This window comes from Cajanus cajan, chromosome 7 (genome assembly GCF_000230855.2).
Source record: "Cajanus cajan strain Asha chromosome 7, NIPB_CcT2T_4, whole genome shotgun sequence".
NCBI classification, from domain to species: domain Eukaryota; kingdom Viridiplantae; phylum Streptophyta; class Magnoliopsida; order Fabales; family Fabaceae; genus Cajanus; species Cajanus cajan.
The window spans coordinates 5,278,825-5,305,667 of record NC_138523.1 but is presented as its reverse complement, the minus strand read 5'-3'; the positions used below and the strand labels follow the sequence as shown (position 1 = coordinate 5,305,667).

At 35.0% G+C, this 26,843-nt stretch overlaps 2 protein-coding genes and 1 pseudogene across 2 annotated transcripts; 2 read left to right on the top strand and 1 right to left on the bottom strand.

Annotated features, from left to right (window-relative positions):
- Nucleotides 1-212: 212 nt before the first annotated feature.
- Nucleotides 213-1,759, bottom strand: LOC109791774 (putative ribonuclease H protein At1g65750). Its single transcript, XM_020351122.2, has 3 exons — nt 1,196-1,759; nt 981-1,124; nt 213-863 (listed from the first exon to the last, which is right to left on the bottom strand). The coding sequence occupies exons 1-3, from the start codon at nt 1,757-1,759 to the stop codon at nt 213-215; spliced, it is 1,359 nt and encodes a 452-aa protein (XP_020206711.2).
- Nucleotides 1,760-13,954: 12,195 nt separating this feature from the next.
- On the top strand, nt 13,955-14,641 carry LOC145949712 (uncharacterized). The gene has a single exon (XM_083060520.1). The coding sequence runs from the start codon at nt 13,955-13,957 to the stop codon at nt 14,639-14,641; it is 687 nt and encodes a 228-aa protein (XP_082916646.1).
- Nucleotides 14,642-14,699: 58 nt separating this feature from the next.
- Nucleotides 14,700-15,913, top strand: LOC145949711 (uncharacterized; annotated as a pseudogene).
- The last annotated feature ends 10,930 nt before the right edge of the window (nt 15,914-26,843 follow it).

Genomic DNA, 26,843 nt, shown 5'->3' with positions numbered 1-26,843 from the left:
CTCATTATCCATTAACTGCATTTCTCCTCTGTGTGTCAACACCTTTATTTGATAATTTTTACACTCTCTTTTAACTGCACCACCCTTAATGTGTAAATATAAAAGTTTAAACTTTTAAATCGAGATCACTCTCTTTCTTCTTTCTTTTTTTTTTTTTATACTGTCAACAAGAGAAGAGAAAAAAAAAAGATAAAGATAAAGGGAAAGTCACACTAATCCCGTAACACGGGGAGACCCATGGCATCAGCAAAGAGCTGAGCTTCTAACCCAGTCGGAGGCTCTTCGAGCTCCAAAAGTGCGATTCTAGAATTAGGCCCCATTTTAGCAAGCATGTTCGCACACATATTTCCTTCCCTCCAAGAATGGATCAGACTAAGAGTCCATGGTTTAGCCATTAACTCTTTAATGTGACAGAGGACCCCCGCATACCCGTGAGAATATTGAATTGGTTGCTTGACTAACTCCAAAGCCATTTTTGAGTCTGAAACCAAGAGAATAGACAGATACCTTCTAGTCCAACATAATTGAAGATCATGTAAAATAGCTAACAATTCAGCTTTAAGGCTAGTATCCATTCCAATATCTCCCTTAAATCCCCACAACCACTTGCCATCAGAATTTCGAACTAAACCTCCAAAACTTGTAGGTCCTGGATTCCCAAGAGAGCTTCCGTCAACATGAACACTCACTTGAGGACCTTCTGCCAGCACACATGAAACCCACTCGGGGACTTTGCAGGTTGGTGTCGCCTCCTTACAAGCTGCAAAGCTAGTTTGCATGATTGTATATAGCTCACGAATCTGTCGAATTTGGTTCCACGGCTTCCCAACGAGCCCGTTAAACACATGCCTATTCCGGTCTTTCTAGAGCTGCCAACAAATGATTGCTGGTAAAATGCGAAATTTTTTGAAACATCGAAGCATCCAATCCATCCAAGACACATTATCATTCCATCGGACCACCTCTGTCAAGCCAAAAACCTGCCAAACTCGATCAGCACTACCACACTTAAAGAGTATATGTTGCATGTCTTCATCAGCGTCACCATACCGCGGACACGTCGTGTCCTGCCCCCCATGATGATTGACTAGCCAGCTATGCATAGGTAAAGCCTGTTGTCCGACCTGGCAAACAAAGAAGCGAATGGATTTCGAACAGGTAAACTCCAAATCCATTGCCAAGTACTCCTTGTTACAACTCCAACATCACATAACCACCTATAACCGGCTCTGGTAGTGTACTCTCCATTAACAGAACTGCTCCACACAATAACATCCTCCGCATTAGGATGGAGGCATAGTGTAAGAGCCTGAAGGCGTGCCTTGGTCTCATCTAACAGCCATGAGAACAATTTCTCAAGAGCCCAATGTCCATCATCCCAAACATCACACACACGAATATTAAAATCTTGCAGATGAACAAAAGGAACGGTAGGAGAAAGGTATGTGCCATAAAACCAATTTGTAAACCAGAAACTACTATGTCCATTGCCAAGCTGCAACTGAAATCCAGGTTGTAAACTATCATATGCCTTTCGCAAGGACCTCAAAAAATATGAACCCGAAAGTTGCAGGAGTGAGGTGACATTATCGACATGATATTTAGAGAAGATAACCTGTACCCAAAGCTTGGTAGGGTGGGCAAGGAGGTCCCAAATCAACTTTCCTAATAATGAGGTATTCTGGAAACGAGCCACACGTACTCCCAGCCCTCCATCTTTCCTTTGTTGCATAATTTTGTCCCATTTAACCAAGTGCATCCAATGAGAGTCAGACCCACTCTAGATAAATTTTCGGCTAATAGCATCTAGCTTCTCACATGTACCTGATGGTAGCCAATGAGTTTGCATAGTATATGCAGGAATAGAGGATAACACAGAGTTCGCTAATGTAACGTGTCCTGGACGAGCCAACAAATGACCCTTCCACGCAACAAGACGTTGTTGCACCTTTGACATAACTTCCGCAAAAGTGCGATTAGAAACTCGACCTTGCACCATTTGGAAACCCAAGTACTTCCCCAACTCACTTGTAAAGTTGATATGAGTAATAGAAGTGATTTTATTTTTACGGCGAGTAGGCACCCCGCGAGATGCTAAAGCTTTAGACTTATGAATATTAACTTTAAGACTTGAGGTAGTACAAAATTTCTCCAAAACAACAACAACCCTCTGAATTTGTGCGGGTTTAGCTTTGGCAAAAATAAGCACATAATCGACAAAGAACAAATGAGAGATGGGAGGTTTGTCAGAATTAGTCTGGTAAGGCTCCCAAATTCCTGCTGATACTTTTGCCTGGATCATATGCCCAAGCCTCTCCATGCATAACACAAATAAGTATGGAGATAAAGGATCACCTTGTCGTAACCCCCGTTGTGGCTGAAAAACCCTCCATACGCTCCCCATTCCAAAGAAGGGAAATAACCGAAGACTTTATGCCTGACATAATCAGCCAGATCACGATTATCAAAAATCCAAAGGTTACCAACACCTCCTCTAAAAAATGCCAGTCAACTTGGTCATAAGCCTTCTCTAAGTCAAGTTTAAACACCACATCTCCTTTTTTCCGTCCAGATTTAGACATACTATGGATAATCTCCTGTAAAACAATGGCATTGTCCATAGTACCTCTACCTGGTATAAAACTACTTTGAAGGGGGCTCACCAGCCTCATTAGAATAGGTCGTAGACGATTCACCAAGACTTTAGAAACTAATTTATACACAACATTACATAAGCTAATCGGCCAAAAGTCTTTAAAGGTCGTTGGGTGATCAATCTTTGGAATAAGGACTAGTAGAGTTTCAGTGGCCTAAGGGTTAATCCTTCCCGTCTCAAATGCCATAGCTGCAAACCTCCAAACATCCTCCCCCACCTCATTCCAATAATTTTTTTAAAATATTGGTTGAAAGCCATCAAGGCCTGGAGCTTTATAAGATTGCATACTCTGCAATGCCCAAAAAACCTCCTCCTTTGATATAGGCGCTTCTAGTGATGTGCATTCCTCCCCTGATAAAGAGATGGGGCAAGGTGGCATTTCCACATGGGTTCCTTCTGACCGACCCAACAAGTTTCTATAGAACACCACAGCTTTATGTTTCAAAACATCTGTATCAGTACACCAACCCCTAGGAAGATTAAGTCCTATAATTTTGTTATGTTTTCGGTGAATCATAGTTTTTGCATGAAAAAATGCATTGCTTCGATTCATAAGTTCAATCCATCTCTCTCTGGACTTTTGATACCAAAGTATTTTCTCTTGCCGAAGTGTGTCTTCATATTCCTCAAACAAACGGTTGTAGAGTTGTGTATGTCTAACAGAATCAACTCTCTCAAGATATCGTTCCAACCCTCATAAACGAGCTCCTAAACTTTTTTTCCGAACAAAAATATTGCCAAACACTTCGTGGTTAAAGACTAAGGAATCTTCGCGGACCTTTTTAAGGGCTTCAAAAATATTATCTGAATGTTGGTGCCATGCATTAGCCACCACCGTTTTATACTCCCTATGTGTAAACCAGGCTGCTTCGAACCGGAATGGCCGGTTCTTGACTGGTGGAAGGAATCCTCAACATCTGAGAAGGAGGGGATTATGATCAGAATGCCCTCTCAGAAGTACTTCAATCATAGCATTAGGAAAATCCAAAATCCATAGGATATCACTTAATCCCCGATCTAGTTGTTTATGAATTTGAATCATGCCATTTTGTTTCCTATGCCAAGTAAATTTTTTTCCAAGTAGCTTCCAATTCACCAAACAACAATCATCTAGATGCTGTGCAAACGCAGTAGCTCTAGATAGTTGAAATATACCACCCCTCTATTCAGTAAGAGAGAGTATATCATTGAAGTCACCCTTAAGGAACCATGGAAGGACCATCACCTACCGAAGCTCCTTTAAATATTGCCATAATCAATCACGTTCAGCTGGGACAGGATTGGCATACACCCCCGTGCAACACCACACCTTCCCAGACATAGAGACTTGCACTAAAATAGCTTGTGGGTGGGAGCCAACTACCTGACATTGTAAGGTCAAAGTAACCTTAACCAAAGCCCACACACTGCCAGCATGACCACGACCTTCTTGGATATCCATAGGATAGTAGCCCGGTCATTCCCAAAATGATTCAACCTTTGCAAATAAAGTATGGAGTTCAAACAAAAACACCATATCTGGCTTAACCTTACGCAGTGTTTCTTTAAGATGAATTTTGTTCATCCTTCCTGCTGCCCTTCTAACATTCAGGCCAATATATTAACATTCATCATAATCCAACCAAATACAGAGGGGTGACACGTGCACTCCCCACGCAGTTAAGGCATGACTAGCGCTTCCTCCTCTAAATCCATATCACCTTTTGAGATACTCCCATCAAGTGTTTCCACCTCAACAACATTTTTTCCCACCAAGGTCGTACCCATCAAAGAGTCAGGTGGACGTGGCGTATGGAATGTAGCCACACATACATCCCTTACCACATCATGAGAACTAGTCTGTAACTTATCACCCCCACGTAGTCATGCAAATCCGCACATGAATGTCTCTCCTCAACGGGACCCACATGCCTAGACTTACTATGGTTAAATTGCCCCTCGCGTGTACTGGACCCCATAATTATACTTGTTGCATGCCCCACACCAAACCACGCATGATGGTTTCCTCCTGCCATACTTGTTCGAAACTTTATGGAATCCCTATGCACTTCCTTTTCTTGTCTTAATCGTTTACTCCTACTTTTGACCCATGTCTTTGGAGCTCAATCCACTTCCACTTTCTCAGCATTAAATTGACTATTCTTCAATACCACCAAATCAGCCTCATTTTGTTGCATGTATTGTTTCTTTTGCATATCACCATCAAGTAAAGATTCATCCTGTAAAATCCGGAAAGGATTTTTTTGAGACATAACTCGTGCCAAATCATTTTTGTTGCCTCCTTTGTTTCCGCCTTCCGTTACACCCCGTGATTTACTCCTTTTCCGTGATTTTGAAACCACTAACCACTCCCTATGTACTGCCTCTCCCTCGCCGTTAACGGCCATAGCAGGGTTGGGAATTGCTGCCGCCATAGATGACTGCACATCCCCGTCAACCTCTTGCCGTTGCTACCTTTCATTCTCACTGCTTGGCGGCACTCCTTCCTTGCAGCTACGTGCTACATGTCTGTAACGTCCACAAGTTGCACAAAAGAGATGAAGACCTTCGTACTCCACTTTAAACCAAAAATCCCGAAACCATACTCTACCAACCACCGGGTTGTTAAGATCGATTTCAACACACACCCTAGAAAACTTCCCCCATGATGCCTGTAATGTCATCATGTCCACCTTTATAGGACGACCAACAGTCGTAGCTAAGGCTAGCAAAACGTTCTCTTCATAGTAGTCCATGCCCATTCTCGAACTCGAATCCAAACCAAAGTTTTGTCAATCTTGACATTAGCTGCAACAAAATTCGGAACCCATTCTCGAACTGCCAAATAATGGTTAAACATCATCAATGGCCCTCCAATGATGACTTTCTCCCTATCATCAGGAAGATCAAATTTAACCATGAAGAAACCATGCCCAATATCCATAACATCATATCCGCCCACCAACTTTCAGGTTGTTCGAAGCCTTTCTTTCATAGTGAAATACCCTACCGTCTTTCTTAGCAACTTAATACACTACTAGAAAAATTAATATTTGTGACAAATTTTTGTGTCAAAAAAAATATCATCTCTAATAATGACGAATTTTGTGAGGGAATTTTAATTTTTGTAACGGACTACCATTTATTGAAGTTTGTGATGGATTTTGTGACGGATTAAATTATGTCTCTAAAAAATCTATCACTAAATAAAAAAATAAAATTAGTGACGGATTTTGTGACGGATTAAATTTTGTTTCTAAAAAATCCATCACAAAATCCGTCACTGAATAAAAAAGTAAAATTTGTGACGGATTTTGTGAAGGATTAAGTTTTGTCTCTAAACAATTCGTCACAAAATCCGTCACTAAATAAAAAAGTAAAATTTGTGATGGATTTTTTAGAGATAAAATTTAATCCGTCACTGAATAAAAAAATAAAATTAGTGACGAATTTTGTGTTTGATTAAGTTCCTCTATAAATATTCTTTCACAAAAATGCGTCATAGCACTATAATAAATAAGTCAGTAACGGATTTTGCGTCGGAATTTTTGTCAACATTTATGAAGAATTATTGATCCCTATCAAAATATTAAATTTTATCTATGAAATTTTTATATGTAAGAATTATGCAGAATTAAAGAATATATGTTAAATTGTTTTTTAAAATTATGACAAATTAATCCATCGAAAAATTTATATTTTTGATGGAAAAAAAATTCGTAAGAAAAGTTATATTACCGATGGAATATGTTCGACAAATTTATATTTGTCAAAAATGTAAAAACTTTTTACGAAAATTGACAATCATATAAAAATAAAGGTCCATAAAATTATATATATATATATATATATATATATATATATATATATATATATATATATGATGAGGGTTATAATAATACCGGTATAACTTTTATTAAGTATTACACCGCTCAATAACTTTATATTAAATGAGAATTTTGTAAATCTAATCGTTAAATTGAAAATTCTTTACTCTTAAATCATGTGTACAAAATTTTATATTAATCCAAGATGATTTGATACTTCATTCTTTTAAAACAAAATTAATGTAATATATACATTTCAAAATATACTAAAATATGAATATTTTGATTACCTTCATGTTGTTGTTCACATTTAACAAAATTTGATATAAACATATAAAGTGATATGAACTTATAATCTAATGGTTGGATTTACAAAATTCACATTTAATATAAAGTTATTGAGCGATGTGTAATACTTAGTAAAAGTTACATCAGTATTAGAATAACCCTCCTCTCTCTCTCTCTCTCTCTCTCTATATATATATATATATATATATATATATATATATATATATATATATATATATATATATATATAAAGAGAGAGAGTGGAGGAATGAAATAACTTACAAAATAACTCTTGGTAAAGTTATTCTGTTCAATAACTCATGGTGTGTGTTAAATTTTATCGATCCAATTGTTAAAATAAAAGTTATTAAATTTTACTAATAATTAATTTAGAAAAAATTAATTAGCTTTGGAATAAATTATTTGCTAATTAACAATATAATTGAAACATTAATTATTTTAAATTATTAAACTAAAATCTTATTGACAATTTACTATATGATCTTAATATTTTTGAATAACTAATAACTGGTTTTAAATTTAATGTGAAAATACTATGATATAATTAGATAAGATTTTAAGTTAGTATTATACTAATGGTTGATAATTAGAAAATAAAACAAGGATAAATACATTTTTTGAATTTTATATCTTTGATTTAAGGTACATAAATATATTAAATTATTGAATAATTTATTTAAAATGTTAAAATTTAATTTAAAAGTATGTAATAAATAAGTATTTATAATTTTTTAAATTATATTATCATTATAAATTATAAAAATAAATAATTTAAATTATAATTTTAAATAGAAAGAAGTAGACTGTTAATTATAAACGTAAGTATATATAAATAAAGATTAATTAAATATATTATTATTATTATTCGTAATACAATTATTATATATTATTATATTTTATAGTAATCTAACTGTTAGATTTATAAAATTTACATTTAATATAATGTTATTAAACGATGTGTAATACTTAGTAAAAGTTATACCGGTGTTAGTATAACCTTCCTCGCTCTCTTTGAGAGAGAGAGATGGAGAGGGAAAGAGAGAGAGTTGAGGAATCAAATAATTTAAGAAATAGCTCTTGGTAAAGTAATTCTGCTCAATAACTCATGGTGTGTGTTGAATTTCATCGATCCAATTGTTAAATTAAAAGTTGCTAAATTTTACTAATAATTAATATAGAAAAAATTAATTAGCTTTGGAATTAATTATTTGCTAATTAACAATATAATTGAAACAATAATTATTTTAAATTATTTAACTAAAATCTTATTGACTATTTACTATATGATCTTATTATTTTTTTTATAAGTAAGATCTGATTTTAAATTTGATGTGAAAATATTATGATATAATTAGATAAGATTTTAAGTTTGTATTTTGTAACATCCTGAGAAAAAAAATAAAATTTACTCAATAAAAAAAAATTATTATTTTAGTAGCCCAGAACGGGCCGTTCCGAAATCGGAACGGGCCGTTCCGGATTACTAAATATGCCTACTTTTGATTGCCCAGAACGGGCCTTTCCAAAGGTGGAACGGGCCGTTCCAATTGTTGAAAATGAACCCATTTTTTAATAATAGAACGGGCCGTTCCAAAATGGAAAATTTGCCTATTTGGGTTGTTCCAAAAAGGGCCGTTCTCAAAGTGAAACGGGCTGGTCCGGAATAAGAAAAATGCTTTAAAAATTTTAGTTGGAATGGGCCGTTCCAGTGAACAATTTTGCGTATATTTGAAGGTCCCGGAACGGGCCATTCCGCTTTCAGTATGGGTCGTTCCGGGTAGGTGAGCAAAAATGCCTATAAAAAGGCCCCTCCTCCCTCTCAAATCCTCACACCTCTCATCTTCTCTCCCTTCTCTCTTCTTTCTCTCTCTACTTCCTGCTGTAGGTGGAAGGAGCCTAGGGGAGGAAGTTCTGCCCTAGTTCCGGTTACTATTTGAGGAAAAAGAGGAGGAGGTTCTGCCCAAAATTTTGTATATCCAGGTAAGGGGGGAGTGGGAAACCTCGCTTGAGGGTGTGGAAATAATTGATCATAGAAGTAAAACCAATATTGTGGCAGATGCTTTGATTATATTGACCTCTGATATATCATTTTTGATGATTTAAGGATTGGATTTGATTGAAGAATTTAAAATACTTATGTTTGGTGTGTGAGATTAACCTTAGGAACATTGAATTGACTATGTTGAAAGCAACTAGTGAATTAATGGATGAAATTAGAGAAGCTTAGGAGTCAGATTCTTTCTTAAGGAATCAAGTGGAGAAGGAGTATAGATAACAATTTATGTGTAGAAATCAACGTTGTTTTGAAGTGCAAGAGCAAATTTTGGGTGCTTAGTAACCTTGAATTAAGAAAGTTGATTTTAGAGGAATGACATGAGAGTACTCTTAGCTTTTATTTAAAAGTTATTACGATGTATCAGAGTAGCACAGTGGAAGTATTGTGACCTAAGATGAAGAGAGGAGTAAAGCAATTGTATACTTGTGGTTAGCATACTAGAAGTCTCTAAGAATTTTATAGCACTTAGATGTTCCATTTTGGAAGTAAGATGGTGAATGGATAGACCTTAGTGGTAGGTTTGTCTGAAATGCTTAAGAGATTGATTTTGTTTGTAAGACTCGCCAAGTTTACTTGTTTTACCCTTAGAAATCCTTTGAGGAAATTGATAAGAGTTGTATATCAACAAGGTAGTGAGGTTGCATAAGAATTAGAAGAAATAAGGAGTCTACCATTGCAAAATTTCGAGGACGAAATTTCTAAAAAGAGGAGAGTATTGTAACATCCTGGAAAAAAAAAATTTACTCAATAAAAAAAAATTATTATTTTAGTAGTCCAGAACGGGCCATTTCGAAATTGGAACGGGCCGTTCTGGATTACTAAATATGCCTACTTTTGATTGTCCAGAACGGGCCGTTCCAAAGGTGGAACGGGCCATTCCAAATGTTGAAAATGAACCCATTTTTTAATAGCAGAACAGGCCGTTCCAAAATGGAAAATTTGCCTATTTGGGTTGTTCTAGTACGGGCCGTTCTCAAAGTGAAATGGGCCGTTCCGAAATAAGAAAAATGCTTAAAAATTTTAGTTGGAACGGGCCATTCCAGTGAACAATTTTGCGTATATTTGAAGGTCCCGGAATGGGCCGTTCTGCTTTCAGTACGGGCCGTTCCGGGTAGGTGAGCGAAAATGCCTATAAAAAGGCCCGTCCTCCCTCTCAAATCCTCACACCTCTCATCTTATCTCCCTTCTCTCTTCTTTCTCTCTCTACTTCCTGCTGTAGGTGGAAGGAGCCTAGGGGAGGAAGTTCTGCCCTAGTTCCGGTTACTGTTTGAGGAAAAAGAGGAGGAGGTTCTGCCCAAATTTTTGTATATCCAGGTAAGGTGGGAGTGGGAAACCTCGCTTGGGGGTGTGGGAATAATTGTTAAACAGTCTATTTGTTGGATTGGCTCCCAATCCCTTGCCTGTTGTTTGTTTCTTTGAATATGTATTATTGATGTGGTTTGTTTTATATCCTATTTATTTACATATTAGAATCTATTATTTGAATGGAAGGCTGAGCCTCCTAATTATTTATAAATTTGTAATCTACTATTTGAATGGAAGGCTGGGCCTCCTCATTTTCTTTTATTCTCTTTTAAGCTTCCTATTTTACTTAAGAATCTTAATATATCATGATAAAATAAAATATATGATAACTAAGTGACACTTTAATTATTGGATTATTGAACTATGTATAAATGACATGATTGAGACAAGTATTGATTATGGAATATGAATAGTGATGATATGATAAATTACATGAAATTCTGAATAAGTCAAAAGTTGAGTCTATGAATGTATGACATGCATCATATGCATATATACTCCAGGTGTGCCGCTGAGGCCGCATACCCACGACTAACAAGGTGTACCTTTGGGTCACCCACGATATGCTAACGAGGTGTATGAACACCAGTGATAGGTGTGCCTTCGGGACACCAGTGATGTAACATGCTAACGAGGTGTATGAACACTAGTGATAGGTGTACCTTTGGGTCACCAATGATAAATTTTGAGACTTCCGTATGACGCCACATGCATGCATTTGTGAGTCGAGTCAATATAATCATTGCATAATTTATGAGCATAATTGTGATATTAATTATATATATATATTATGTTGTGTATATGTGTGTGCTATTTAACTTTTATTTCTTCATCTACAACTGAGTGAGATGTTTCTCACTCCCTTGTTATTTTTGTATATATTTAAATTATGTTGCAGGTGATCATCATCATGAGGATGTTGGTGATGAGGCCTAAAGGCCTTAGTGGGCATGCTCTGATAGGATGTGACGTCGGGCTTAGCTAGGCTTACTTTTTATTATCTTCTTGTTTATGATTTTGAACAATCAAATTTGTAATTTTATAATGACTTGGAAATTATAAATTAGTTCCTAACTAAGAGGCACTGCCACCTTTACTGTGATTAATTTATAATCTTGGATTGATAATAAATTCTTGAGTTTAATATTTATGTTTATGAATTATGAGTGTGCATCTTTTACCCTATGACTTTTGAGGTAATTATTTTATAATAAACTATGGAAGTTTTTAAATATATATATATATATATATATATATATATATATATATATATATATATATATATATATATATGGTTTATATTTATTGTATAATTAAGTTGGGGTAGAGGGTGTCACATATTTTATTAATGGTTGATAATTAGTAAATAAAATAAGGATAAATACATTTTTTGAATTTTATATCTTTGATTTAAGATAAATAAATATATTAAATTATTTAATAATTTATTTAAAAATGTTAAAATTTAATTTATAAGTATGTAATAAATAAATACTTATAATTTTATAAATTATATTATCATTATAAATTATAAAAATAAAAAATTTAAATTATAATTTTAAATAAGATTAAGTAGATTGTTAATTATAAAATTAAGTATATATAAATAAAGATTAATTAAATATATTATTATTATTATTATTATTTGTAATATAACTATTATATATTATTATATTTTTATAATAATCTAACGGTTGAATTTATAAAATTCACATTTAATATAAAGTTATTAAGCGGAGTGTAATACTTAATAAAAGTTACACCGGTATTAATATAATCATCCTCTCTTTGAGAGAGAGAGAGATAGAGAGAGAGAGAGAGTGGAGGAATCTTATAATTTACAAAATAACTCTTGGTAAAGTAATTTCGCTCAATAACTCATGGTGTGTGTTGAATTTCATCGATCTAATTGGTAAATTAAAAGTTGTTAAATTTTACTAATAATTAATATAGAAAAAATTAATTAGCTTTGGAATTAATTATTTGCTAATTAACAATATAATTGAAACATTAATTATTTTAAATTATTAAACTAAAATCTTATTGAAAATTTACTATATGATCTTAATATATTTGTATAACTAATATATGGTTTTAAATTTGATGTGAAAATATTATGATATAATTAGATAAGATTTTAAGTTAGTATTTTATTAATGGGATAATTAGAAAATAAAACAAGGATAAATATATTTTTTGAATTTTATATCATTTAAGATAAATAAATATATTAAATTATTTAATAATTTATTTAAAATGTTAAAGTTTAATTTATAAGTATGTAATAAATAAATACTTATAATTTTATAAATTATATTATCATTATAAGTTATAAAAATAAATAATTTAAATTATAAATTTAAATAGAAATAAGTAGATTATTAATTATAAAAGTAAGTATATATAAATAAAGATTAATTAAATTTATTATTATTGTTATTATTATTATTATTCGTAATATAAAATTATTATATATTATTATTATAGTACAAGTATGAGATTGTACAGTTGAGGAGGACTTAAATGAATTAATTTGTACAAGTTATACTGACAACATGCATATACATCTTGGTAGCTTATCTCATAAGAACTTCACAGTTAAGCGTGCTTGACTTGGAGTAATGTAGGGATGGGTGACCTTTTGGGAAGTCTCCTAGAAATTGTGCAAGCAAGGATAAAACACAATAAAAAGTGAAATGTTCTAAAAATAGACCCTTCTTGAGAGGCCAACATCCCTATCAACATGTGGCGTTAAGAAGAGGCACAAATTTCGTCACAAATTTGTGACGGAGTTAATCTGTCACAAATTCCATCACAAATTTGTAATGAGGTAAATCCATCACAAATTTGTGATGGAAAAAAGTCCCCTCACTAAAATCGTCACAATTTGTGACAGAAATTTATTAATTTATGAACATTTAATATTATATATTAGTGACAGAATTTGTGATGCCTTAATTTCGTTACTGATTGTGACAGACTGAAATTATCTATCACTAAATATTTTGTGACGCCAATTTTTGTGACGAAATCAGTTTCGTCACTAATTTATTTTGTGACGGATTTTAACATATTTAGTGACAGATTTTGTTCCCTCTCTAATTTTAATTTTTTCTAGTTAGGTGATAATTACAATAGATATTATAATGTGATATAAATCAATTAAGAAAATAAAAAGTGAAATGTAAACTCATAAGAGAATAAAATGAGTTTAATATATGTATTGTAACATTTACGATAGAAAGAGAGTGATCTATAATCATTAATTAATAATGATTTTTAACTTGCTGTAATCAGCTGATGCAATTACTATCAAATTGCAAATAAGAATTTATAAAAACTGCGGTGTGAATTCTGAATATGAGTGGCGAGAGTTTGGGTACGGAAAAGCAATCCCGGCCACCAGATGGAGCGACAACACGCGACCCACAATTTTCTTTTCGGGATAAATAAATAGGTGATAAGGTTGCTACCCCATAACCTTCACGAGTTGATTTGATCCAAGAAAATTTCTTCAAGATAGAGTTAGAGGAGGGCAATAGATTGAAACCCAAGTGCTTCATAGATGAGAGGGTTTTACTAACGCTCAGGGAGCCTTGGTCGGAAGTAGTAATTATAGTTCATTTGTTACCCAAATTTCATGGACTTTCAGGTAAAGATCCTCACAAGTACTTGAAAGAGTTTCATGTTGTATGTTCAACCATGAAACCTGTCGGTAGCAATGAAGAAAGCATAAAGTTGAAAGCATTCTAGTTTTTACTAGTTGATGCAGCCAAGGAGTGGTTGTATTATCTTCCTCCTAAAAGAGTCACATGGGATGAGATGAAGAGGCTATTTCTAGAAAAATACTTTCCTGCTTTTAGAACTGTAGCCATAAGAAAGAACATATGTGGCATCAAGCAAATGAATGATGAAACGCTGCATGACTATTGGGAGAGATTTAAGAGGCTATGTGCAAGCTGTCCACAACATCAAATCAGTGAGCAACTTCTAATTCAATACTTCTATGAAGGTCTCCTACCAATGGATAGAAGCATGATCGATGCTGCTAGTGGTGGTACTCTAATGGATAAAACTCCTGCTGTTGCCAAAGACTTGATTGCAAATATGGTAGCCAACACACAACAATTTGGTGCAACAAGAGGAACTAGTTCAAGGTCAGTAAATGAGGTACAATTATCTAGTACTGAACATCAAAGACTAGAGAATAAACTAGATGAATTGACCTCTTTGGTGCGAGGATTGGCCATGATGAAACAAGCGCCTGCTAAACTCTGTGGCATTTGTGCTTGTTCCTCTCATCCAACTGATGCATGCCCTCAGCTACAAGAAGATAATCCCGAAGAAGTAGCTGCTGTAAATAACTTCCCAAATTCCTCACAACCAAGAAATGACCAAGCTAGAAATAACTTCAATCCTAGATACAATGATCATGCTGGTTTCAGATGGAGCAACAACAATAACACATCGCAACAACAAGCATTTCCAAATAGGCAACCTTTCCAATAAGCTCCAAGGCAGTCAATACAACAACCACAACAACAACAAAATAACCCTTCCTTGGAGGACCTTGTAATACAAATGGCTATGCAAAACTTGCAATTCCAACAAAGAATTGATGCTAGCATTCAAAACTTGGAAAAGCAAATGGGACAAATGGCATCCTCCATAAGCCAACTTCAAGCACAAGGATCAAGTAAGTTGCCTTCTCAAACTATTCCTAATCCCACAGGAAATGTTAGTGCCATCACACTTAGATCTGGAAAGACTGTGGAAGTTAAAAATGATGTGAAACCTGCCACTGCGTCTGAGGAATCTAAAACCAAGGAGAAGCAATCTTTCCAGTCAAGGGATGAAGAGCCAAGCATTCCACTACCCTTTCCACAAAGAGCTGTACAAACTAGGAAAGTTGAAGCTGAAAAAGACAAGGAATTGCTTGAGACTTTCAGAAAGGTAGAAGTGAACATTCCTCTATTAGATGCAATCAAACAAATCCCTAGATATGCCAAGTTCTTGAAAGAAATATGTACCCGCAAAAGAAGGCTGAAGGGGAATGAAAAAATAAGTCTAGGAGAGAATGTGTCTACTATCATTCAACCAATGCCTCAGAAATGCAAAGACCCAGGTACGTTCACTATCCCTTGTACAATAGGTAATTGCATATTTGAAAATGCCATGTTAGACTTAGGTGCATCTATCAATGTCATGCCTATGTCTATCTTTAAATCTTTGGGGCTCGGTCCTTTAATTCCAACTGGTGTGGTGATTCAACTTGCAAATAGAAGTAGTACTTACCCTTCAGGATTAATTGAAGATGTCTTAGTTAGAGTAGGAGAACTAATTTTTCCTGCTGACTTTTATATCCTAGAGATGGAGGGTGAAACTGCAACTAAGGTACCAATCATTTTAGGTAGACCTTTCCTTAAAACTGCAAAAAAAAAAAATAGATGTGCATGCTGGAACTTTTTCCTTAGAGTTTGGTGATAATGTAGTCAAGTTCAACATTCTAGATGCCATGAAACATCCTAGGGAAGAATACTCTGTATTTCACATTGATTTGTTTGATGACTTGGTTGATTGTTAAGCACATGACCATTTATGCACTGAATTTCCTGACATATATGATCTTGATGATACCATAAATTGTCATTCATGCATAAACAATGAATTAAAATGTGCTGCTTATATTGAAATAGAAGAATTTTTAAACACTAACAATTTTACTAAGGAATATGAAAAAGAAAAACATGCAGAAATTTTAGCTGCAGAATTGATAACAACAAATAGAATGTTGCCCTCCATTGTGCAACCACCAGCATTAGAGCTAAAATCGCTTCCTGATCATTTGAAGTATGCTTACCTTGAGGAAGGTTATAAACTTCCGGTCATTGTTGCGAAGAACTTGGATGTTGAACAAGAAAGGATGTTGTTACAAGTTTTGAAGGATAACAAAAAGGCAATAGGGTGGACACTTGCAGATCTCCCTGGAATCAGTCCTTCCACCTGTATGCATCGGATCCTTCTTGAAGAAGATGCTAAACCAGTAAGGCAACCTCAAAGGAGACTCAATCCTCAAATTTTGGAAGTAGTAAAGAAAGAGATATCTAAGTTGCTCCAAGCAGGTATCATATATCCTATCTCTGACAGCAAATGGGTAAGCCCCGTTCAAGTTGTTCCAAAAAAATCTGGAGTGACTGTAGTGGAAAACAAAGACAATGAACTAATTCCAACTAGAGTACAAAATAGTTGGAGAGTTTGCATTGACTATAGAAAATTGAACCAAGCCATAAGAAAAGATCACTTTCCACTGCCATTCATTGATCAAATGCTTGAACGATTGGCTGGCAAATCCCATTACTACTTTTTGGACGAATACTCAGGATACTTCCAAATCCACATAGCACCTGAAGACCAACATAAGACCACATTCACTTGTCCTTTTGGAACTTTTGCATACAGAAGGATGCCATTCGGCCTATGCAACGCTCCTGGTACATTTCAGAGATGTATGGTAAGTATTTTCTCTGAATTTCTAGAAGATTGTATGGAAGTTTTTATGGATGATTTCACTGTCTATGGGTCTTGTTTTAAAACATGTCTAGATAATTTATCCAAGGTGCTACACAAATGCATTGACTCTAATCTTGTCTTGAATTTTGAAAAATGTCATTTCATGGTAAAACAAGGCATAGTTTTAGGTCATGTCATTTCTGAAAGAGGTATTGAAGTAGATCCTGCTAAAGTAGAGGTTATTTCTGGTTTATCTTATCCCGCATGCGTGCAGGAGGTGCGTTCCTTTCTTGGTCATGCAGGATTTTATAGGCGCTTTATCAAAGACTTCAGCAAGATAGCATTGCCACTGTCTCGATTGCTACAAAAGGACGTTGAATTCAATTTTGACCAAAAGTGCAAGGAGGCATTCCATACACTGAAGAAATCTTTGACAAGCATGCCTGTAATACAACCACCATACTGGACACTCCCTTTTGAACTGATGTTTGATGCATCCAACTATGCTCTGCGAGCAGTTTTGGCCCAAAGAATGGGCAAGGCACCTCATGTCATATATTATGCTTCTAGAACTTTGGATGCTGCACAAGTCAATTACACTACCACAGAAAAGGAACTCTTGGCTATTGTTTTTGCATTAGACAAATTTCGATCTTATTTGCTCGGTTCCAAGTTGATAGTGTTCTCTGATCATGCTGCTCTGAAGTTCCTATTAAAAAACCGGATGCAAAACCTAGGTTACTGCGGTGGATGCTTTTACTCCAAGAATTTGATTTGGAAATAAGAGATAAAAGTGGAGCTGAAAACTTGGTTGCTGATCACTTGAGCAGAATTGAGCGACCACTTGATCTAGTACCCATACATGATACTTTTCCTGATGAGCAATTATTGAAAGTTCAGACAGTCATTCCATGGTTCGCGGATTTGGTAAACTTTCTTGTTGCTAATGTTTTTCCTAAAAATGCATCTAAATCTTACATTGCTAAATTAAAGAGTGATGCAAAATATTTTGTATGGGATGATCCTTATCTTTGGAAATATGGTAGTGACCAAATAATTAGGAGATGCATACCTGATCATGAAATTCACTCCATTTTTAGCTTTTGTCATAATCATGCATGTGGTGGACATTTTGGTCCCCAACGAACAACTAGGAAAATTTTGGAATTAGGATTTTATTGGCCTACTATTTTCCATGATGCATATCAATTTTGTAAAACTTGTGAACAATGTCAAAGGACTGGCAATATAACTCGAAGGAATGAGATGCCCCAACAACCTATGTTATTCCTCGAGAGACGACCTTAGGGCACTAGTGTGCTACAAGTTTAAACTAATTTTACATTTGTGTTTGATAGAGGCTGTGACAACCTCTCGTCAAATTGGTGCCGTTGCCGGGGAACGAACCTGGGTCACTCGTGTGACAGGCGGGAATACTTACCACTATACCCAGGTCAATTTGACGAGAGGTTGTTGCAGTCTCTATCAAACACAAATGTAAAATTAGTTTAAACTTGTAACACAGTAGTGCCCCAAGGTCGTCTCTCGAGGATCAAAGGAAATTCTTTTCATTATATTAGCAGTATTAACAAAATTTTGGAAAGAGGGGGGGTTTGGAGTTTGATATATCTTTAGAACAAGAAGTTAAATAATAAACTTAGATGATGAAAAACTTCAACTTGTGGATTTTCGTTCTTTGGATTTATCCTTGATTCAAAATCTCAATCTCAAATAATAATTGAATTCTTGCATTTAAGTTTAATTAGTCAAGCACCAACAAAACTTAAATAGATTCTTTCCAAAGTTCAGGCGAACATCATTTGAGCCCATTAGGTTAGGATCAAGCGTCCAAATTTAATCCCTATTTGGTATCTAAGTCCAAGAATCCAACAAGCCATCCAATGGAGAATTTAATTAATCAATTCTTGCTTGTCCCAAAGTTAACCAATCAAGCGTCAATTAATTTAGGAGATTCTTCAAATGTTTAAGCAAACATGATTCGAGTTAACAAGGTTAGAATTATTAATTCACATTTAATCCCTAGTTAAACTCTAAGTCCTTGAATCGGCAAGCAATTAATGAGTCAATCAATTAAGACCATGAATGTTCCTTTGTCTTTCTCAAAATTAATGTAAACAAGCATCACATAATCCTTGGTCTTGCATTCCTTCTTTAGTCCAATGTAAATAAGCATCACATAGGTCTTAGTTCAAGGATTTACTGAGAACATCTTATGTAATGAATTCAAGTGATCAATTCAAATTCAATTATATAAGCATAAACAAGATAGAAAGATAAAGGTAAATTCAATTATTAAGAGTTGAGTAAGCACAAAATCTTCTTCAAACCTCAAAATCCATTAGAACTTATTACCACAAGCTGAATTAGAAACTTTAGCTATCCATAAAATTAAAAGGCATTATAACATTAAATAAAAAGAAAGACTAAGAAGAAATTGAGAAGAGGAAGAAGAAAGGAGGTAGAAGAACACCCAAGAGTAACTTATTTGAAGGTGTTTAGGAAATCTTGCAATGGAGAAATGAAGGCCTATTAATAGCCTTCATACAACACATAAAAATTGTAAAATAATGGGGAAAAGCATAGGCAAAACGAAATGGGATGAGCTGGTGTAGTTGGTGGAATGAGTTGGTGTTGTTGGTGGGATGAGTTGGATGCCTTGTTCTTTTCCGCACCGATTTTGACCTTCTAGATGATCGAATTGGCCAACAGCTATTTCTGGGTAAGTTTTAGGGTTTTGTCTCAGCTTTCAAAGGCCACCGAGTTTGCATCATTTGGATAACCACAACCCAAGTTATGCCCTGAAAACCGAGACATGTTCATCAGCCCAGCGAAAAACGAGTTTAACAACAAAAAAATTCACAACTATCTAATTAAGCCCAACAATACACATATCTTTCTAAAGCCTACAATTAAGCATAAATGGAGTGTAAAGTAGCTACAATTGAAGTAAAAGATACACACCAAATTATGATTGATCAGAGACTATGAAAAATGATGACATGGTGTATTAAATGAAATTCTGTAATAAGTTAAATGCTGAGTCAATAAAATAATGAATGTATGACATGCATCATATGCATATATTACTCCAGGTGTGCCGCTGAGGCCGCATACCAGTGATGCTAACAAGGTGTACCTTAGGGTCACCCACGACTAACAAGGTGTACCTTAGGATCACCCACGACGTAACATGCTAATAAGGTGTACCTTAAGGTCACTAGTGATGTAACCAAGTGTGCCTTAGGGTCACCAGTGATGAATTGTGAAGCTTCCTTATGGTGCCACATGCATGCATTTATGAGTCGAGTCCATGACATCATAGCATGATAAATTAGTATATATGTGATATTGATTATTTATGTGTATTGTTTACATGTGACTTATATTTGTTGTGCGTGTGTGTGCTATATAACCTTTATTTCTGCACCTAAAACTGAGTGAGATGTTTCTCACTCCCTTGTTGTTCTTGTATATGTTTAAATTATGTTGTATGTGACCATGATGTTGGTGATGAGGCTTAAGGCTTCAGTTGGTCATGCTCTGATAGGATGTGACATCGGGGCATAACTAGCTTAGTCTAATATGTTATTGTTTTAATAACTTTAGTTTCTTTTCTTTTGTAATTTCTAGCGAAGAAATAACGTAATAAAGTCTTTTATTTTCTTTTGTAATTTTGAACATTCTTGATAAAAGATCAAAATGTACATCTTTGTCATATTATTTTTATTATATGATTTGAAAGTTATAAATTAATTCCTAACGAGGAGGTATTGCCACCTTTGTTGGAATTAACCTATATTTTCCTTTATATGATTTCTTGAGTTTTGATACTTATATGTTGACTTCTTATGATTTATGAGTTACGAATGTGAATCTTCTACCTTATAATATTTGAGACATTTGTTTTATCATGAAAGATGTTGTCAACTATAAAAGATTTTATTCTCTAAAAAAAAATTTATTGTTTACATTTATTGTGTATTATGTTGGGGTAGAGGGTGTCACAGATAACTATAAAAGTATTTTATATGTTGGTTTGAATTAATGAAATGACATATTAAATAGTTTTCATTTTTTTATTAAAATTTGCATACTTGATCTATGTATTAAAAACTTATAATTTAATAGTTAGATCATTGAAATTTGATGTAAAATATAAATTGTTAAGTGGAGTTAGTCTAAGCACACTTATTTTTGGAGTAAATAAATTTATACATACATACATATATATATATATATATGTGTGTGTGTGTGTGTGTGTGTGTGTGTATAAAGGATCCACTTACTTCAATCATTAACTCGTGTTTTATATCAAATTTTAACGATGCAACCACTAAATTAAAATTCTTAATGTATAGAGCAAGTTTAAAAAAAAAAAATTTAAAAATTTGAAAGCCATATGACATTTTATCATATAGATTGAAATTAATGTATAAAATGATTTTATGATTATCCATTAATTTGAATAGATGAAATTGTAATGACCAAACAAATCATAACACTTAATACAGTACAACATTACACAATGCAAAACCTAAAGAATTCAACTATTCTAGGATTTTAATACAACAATACCTAAACATTCTTGCAACAAATATATGTATAGGATTACATGAAATAATTCCTACCAGTATGACTTGAAAACATAAAGCCCTTTATATATAGGGTTACATGTAAATTTTGTACATATATACAACATACATCAAAGGTACAAAAATACTGTAAGCATAAAATCTTACTGTCGGTCAAACATCTCTATACAAAATACTATATTAGAATAGTATAACAAAACAAGGTTATCTCCAACATGACAATACACCAAGCGTGCCCTCAAACCTAATCATATCCTACTCTCATACCAAGTTTAATCATGTCATTCCAACAATATGGAAAAATAAGGGTAAACTTGTGAAAGAAAATAACATAATAACATAATAAGGAAGTAACAAGTATAGCAAATATAATCAACTTAAAGCAACATGTTAGTTTTCCAACTTAGAAAATAACCACAAATACTAATCAGTCACCACTTACAAAACATGCAACATAAAAAACTTTAAATCATAACTAAGTACCTTAAACAACTAATGCTTTGTTATACATATCATCTTATGAAGATCTCCTACAATTAAGGTAAGTAGTTTAAGTGGTTTTATCCTATCAAACCACAATATCTGACCTATCTTCTCTAGGTCAAGTATAAAAAACTTTAGGCTATTTTGAACACCTATTTAACAACTTACACTACAAAAAAAAACAAATTTTTTACGGACATAATCCGTTGGTAAAAAGGAATATTCATCGGAAAAAGAGAATTTCTTACAGATGCAAATCCATCGAAAAAAGGGACATTGAAAAAAAAATTCGTTAGAAACTTTCGATGGATATATCTGTAGATAATTATTCGTCAAAAATTACCAACAGATATATCTATCAAAAATTGTTTGAAAATATTTATGTGATTTTGACAGATAAATCCATTGGAAAATTTTTGTTTAATTTTAATAAATTTATTAATGTAACACCCTTCATATTTGGTCTCTCAAGGGTTTCATTTCACGACACTTCAATTTTCAGCGTGCTTTGTCCTTACTTGCTCAATTTCTGGGAAACATCCCAGAAGGTCACCCATCCCTTCCAGGCTAGGTGTAGATGTTGTTGCTCGGCAAGATCTACTGATGTCTTGCAGCTTGAGCAATTGAGTTCACCTTTATCGAGCTTATCCAAGTTCACTAGGGATGCTGAGTATTTCTATGTGGCCTCTCGAGGCATGTTAGGGGTTTGAGTATTCCTTGAGCTCAACCTCTCTAGGCTAGATGAGGATTTGCAATTCCTCTCGACTGATGAGTATTTTTGTGTGGCCTCTCCAAGCCTACTAAAGGTTTGAGTATTCCTTGAGCTCAACCTCTAGGCTGGACGAGGATTGACGGTTCTTATCGATTGATGAGTATTTATGCGTAGCCTCTCTTGGTTTATTGAAGGTTTGAATATTCCTTAAGCTCGTCCTCTACAAGCTGCATGAGGATTGGTGGTTCCTATCGACTGATGAGTATTTTTGTGCGGCCTTTGCAGGCTTACTAAGGGGTGAGTATTTCTACGCAGCCTCTCTAGGCCTACAAAGTTGAATATTCCTTGAACTCAACCTCTTTAGGTTGGACGATGATTAGTGGTTCTCACTGACTGTTGAGTATTTCTATACGACCTCTTTAGGCCTACAAAGTTGAGTATTCCTTGAGCTTAACCTCTCTAGGCTGGATGGGGATTAGCGATTCTCTCTGACCGTTAAGTATTTTTATAAGGCCTCTCCAAGCTTACAAAGTTGAGTATTTCTAAGAGGCCTTTCCAAGCCTACACATGGTTATGCTTAACCACAATGCCTCTTGTATTTTAGGCAAGGGAGTCCAACAAGGATGATGATCTAAGGGTTGCCCCTATGTTGGGCAAAAATATGGCTGAGAAGGATCCTGTTAGGGATGGAATGCTTTTCATAAGCTTTGTTGAGCTGAGGAGTGAGCAAACGATGCTAAAGATGTCTCTTAAACTTAGGCGCATATGTCTAACAAAGACGATGAGCTGAGGATTACCCCTTTGTGTTGGGCGAAAATCCGAGCAATAACTTCTTTGGGGGATAAATTACCTTTCTAAGCTTTATTGGGCAATTAAGTGTATCTTTATAGGACTTTTTCAGGCTCTATCGAAGTATTTCCTAAGGATGTGTCTAGTTTACCACCTAAGAGAGAAGTTGATTTTAGCATAGATTTAGTGCCAGGTACCTCATCCATATCTATAGCACCATATAGGATGTCTCCAAAAGAGTTAGTTGAGCTTAAGAAACAAATAAATGAACTACAAGAGAAACAATTCATTAGGCCTAGTGTTTCACCTTAGGGAGCGCTTGTTTTACTGGTCAAGAAGAAAGATAGGAGCGTGAGGTTGTGTGTAGATTATAGGCAATTAAATAAAGTGACCATTAAGAATATGTATCCTTTGCCTAGGATAGATGACATTATGGATCAACTAGTTGGGGCTTGTGTGTTTAGTAAGATAGATTTAAGGTCAGAATACCATCAGATTAGGGTAAGAGCTGAGGATGTTCCTAAGACTGCTTTTAGGACCTGATATGGGCACTATGAGTATTTAGTTATGCCTTTTGGCGTGACTAATGCACCTAGTGTTTTTATGGATTACATGAATAGAATCTTTCACCCTTACTTGGATAGATTTTGATGGAGCTAAGTTGAAGAAGATTGATAATATTCAATAACTCCATGCTAAGGACCGAAATGCCTTGAGGTTGACACCTTTAGAATTCTGAAATCTCCTTTGAAGAAGCTTCAATGGAGGAGAAGTCCTTGACGGAGGTTCGGCCACTCCTTAAGCTTGTGAAGGAAGCTTGAGGAACCAAACAAAGTTTGAAGAACTTTGCTAGAAACCTAGAGAGAAAATTCCCCTACGGTTTTGGAGACTCTTGAGTGAGAGAGAAAATCTGATTTTCATTCTCAAAATGTTCAAAAGTGAGTACAATAGAGGTATTTACAAATATATAGGGAGAGGTAGCTTGTAGAAGAAGCTAACCTTAACCATGGTTCACTAGGAATCATGGTAGGGTAAGCTTTAACTCCCACGGTTTAGCTAGCTTGTAAGAGAAGCTAACCTTGACCATGGTTCACTTAGGAACCATGGTAAGGTAAGCTAACCTTACAAAGGTTTAGAAGCTTGCAAGGCAAGCTTCAAACCTTGAGAAGGTGACAAGCAAATTTCGGCCAAGGAGGAAGAAAGAGCTAGGCGGCCTTGGTTCACATTTGCTCCTTGAATTAATTTAAAAATGTTTGATTTGGTTTAGTTAGGTTCATTATATGATGATGAGACCTAGCTAAATCAAATCTATGAAAAATTAGGAGCAAAATGAGTCCAATATGTAAAATTTTACCTAGGCCCAGTTCTGGCCCAATTACTAGTCACACCCTCAAGCATTGCTAAACGTCACCCCCTTTTCCCTACTGAAAAAAATACAAAATGAATGTATCAACTAGGGAGGTTAAATGGAGTTAAACTCTCCAAGTAACCTACCTCAAAATCAATATACAAAACTAGGAAAAGCAAGTAAAGTGCCTCACAAATACAAAGGCAAAAATAACCTATACAAAAGACTATGTATAAACTGTACAATATAAACAAGTAGAACTAGGCCTTCTCTTCATGATAGAGCATTCCAAGTGAAGATTACCTTGGGCTTGACAAGCCCACTAGTCTTCACAAGATCCAACTCTTCCTATATTCTTCTAGCCATAGCTCTGGTAACTGGGCCTTTGGCCCATGATCTATCATCCCCTCCTTCTTGAGAAGGATTTGTCCTCAAATTTGTAGGTTCATCTTCCTCATCATAACCTGCAAAGGGAATAAGATCACTCACATTAAATGTGTTGCTTACTCCATAATCACTGGGAAGATCTAACCTGTTGGCATTATCATTGATTCTTTAGAGAACTTGAAAGGGACCATCTCCTCTTGGGTTGAGTTTAGACTTTCTTTGAGAAGGAAACCTTTTCTTTTTCAAATGAAGCCAAACCCAATCCCCTTCCTCAAAAATGAGGGTTTTCTTTCCCTTGCTTCTATCTAAAGCAGTTCTCTCATTTTGTAGTTGTATATGAGTTTTAACCTTCTCATGCAGTTTCTTAACAAATTCAGCCCTAGATACCCCTTCTTTATGAAAATAATGAGAAGAATCTGGTAAGGGTATTAGGTCTAAAGGAGTAAGAGGGTTAAAACCATACACAACCTCAAAAGGTGAGATTTTGGTAGTCTTATGGACTACCCTGTTGTAAGTAAATTCAATATGAGGCAAGTACTCATCCCAAGATTTATGGTTACCCTTAAGGACTGCCCTTAACGTTGTAGCTAGGGATCTATTAACTACTTCTATTTGCCTATCAGTTTGTGGGTGACAGGTAGTAGAGAAAAGTAATTTAGTTCCTAGCCTACTCCAAAGAGTTTTCCAGAAATGGCTAAGGAATTTAGTATCCCTATCTGAGACAATGGTTTTGGGTAGACCATGATGTCTAACCACTTCCTTGAAGAAGAGTCTTGTTATGTTGCTTGCATCATCTATTTTGTGGCAGGGTATAAAGTGGGCCATTTTACTAAATCTGTCCACTACCACAAAAATCGAATCCATGCCTCTCTGGGTCATGGGCAAGCCCAAAATAAAATCTATACTGATATCAACCCATGGAGAGTTAGCAACAGGCAAGGGTGTATAGATGCCATGAGGCATTACTTTAGATTTTGCTTGTAAACAAGCTACACATCTAGAGCAAAACCTCTCAACATCCCTTCTCATATGGGGCCAAAAGAATTTTTCTTTTAGAAAGCTCAGAGTCTTTTCAACTCCAAAGTGCCCATGAGACCACCCTCATGACTTTCTCTAACAAGGAGTTTCCTTATAGATCCTTGGGGTATACAAATTCTTCCTTCTTTATACAAATACCCCTCAGAAATATAGAAACCTCCTTGAGGCTTTGCTAAGCATTGGGTATAATTTTCCTTGAATTCGAGATCATTAGTATACAACTCCTTAATATGATTAAATCCCAAGATTTGAGATCCAAGGGAGACTAACAAAGTGTGTCTCCTAGAAAGGGCATCAGCCACAACATTATTTTTCCCTTTCTTGTATTTAATCACATATGGGAATTGTTCTAAAAACTCTACCTACTTAGCATGCCTTTTATTTAGTTTTCCTTGGCCCCTCAAATATTTAAGTGACTCATGGTCACTATGAATGACAAACTCTTTGGGAATAAGGTAATGTTCCCAAGTTTGAAGGGCCCTAACCAAAGCATAGAGCTCTTTGTCATAGGTTGGGTAGTTAAGGGAGGCACCCTTAAGTTTTTCACTGAAATATGCAATAAGGTGCCCACCCTGTAACAAAACCGCCCCTATACCAACTCCAGAGGCATCACATTCTAACTCAAAAGTTTTTGAAAAATCTGGTAGAGCTAGAAGTGGTGTATGGGTAAGCTTATGCTTCAAGGTTATGAAGGCATTTTCTTGTTTCTCTCTCCATATAAATTCTACATTTTTCTTGACTAAGTCATTTAATGGGGAGGCAAGTGTGGAGAAATTAGGAACAAACCTCCTATAGAAGCTTGCCAAACCATGGAAGCTCCTAATATCTCCA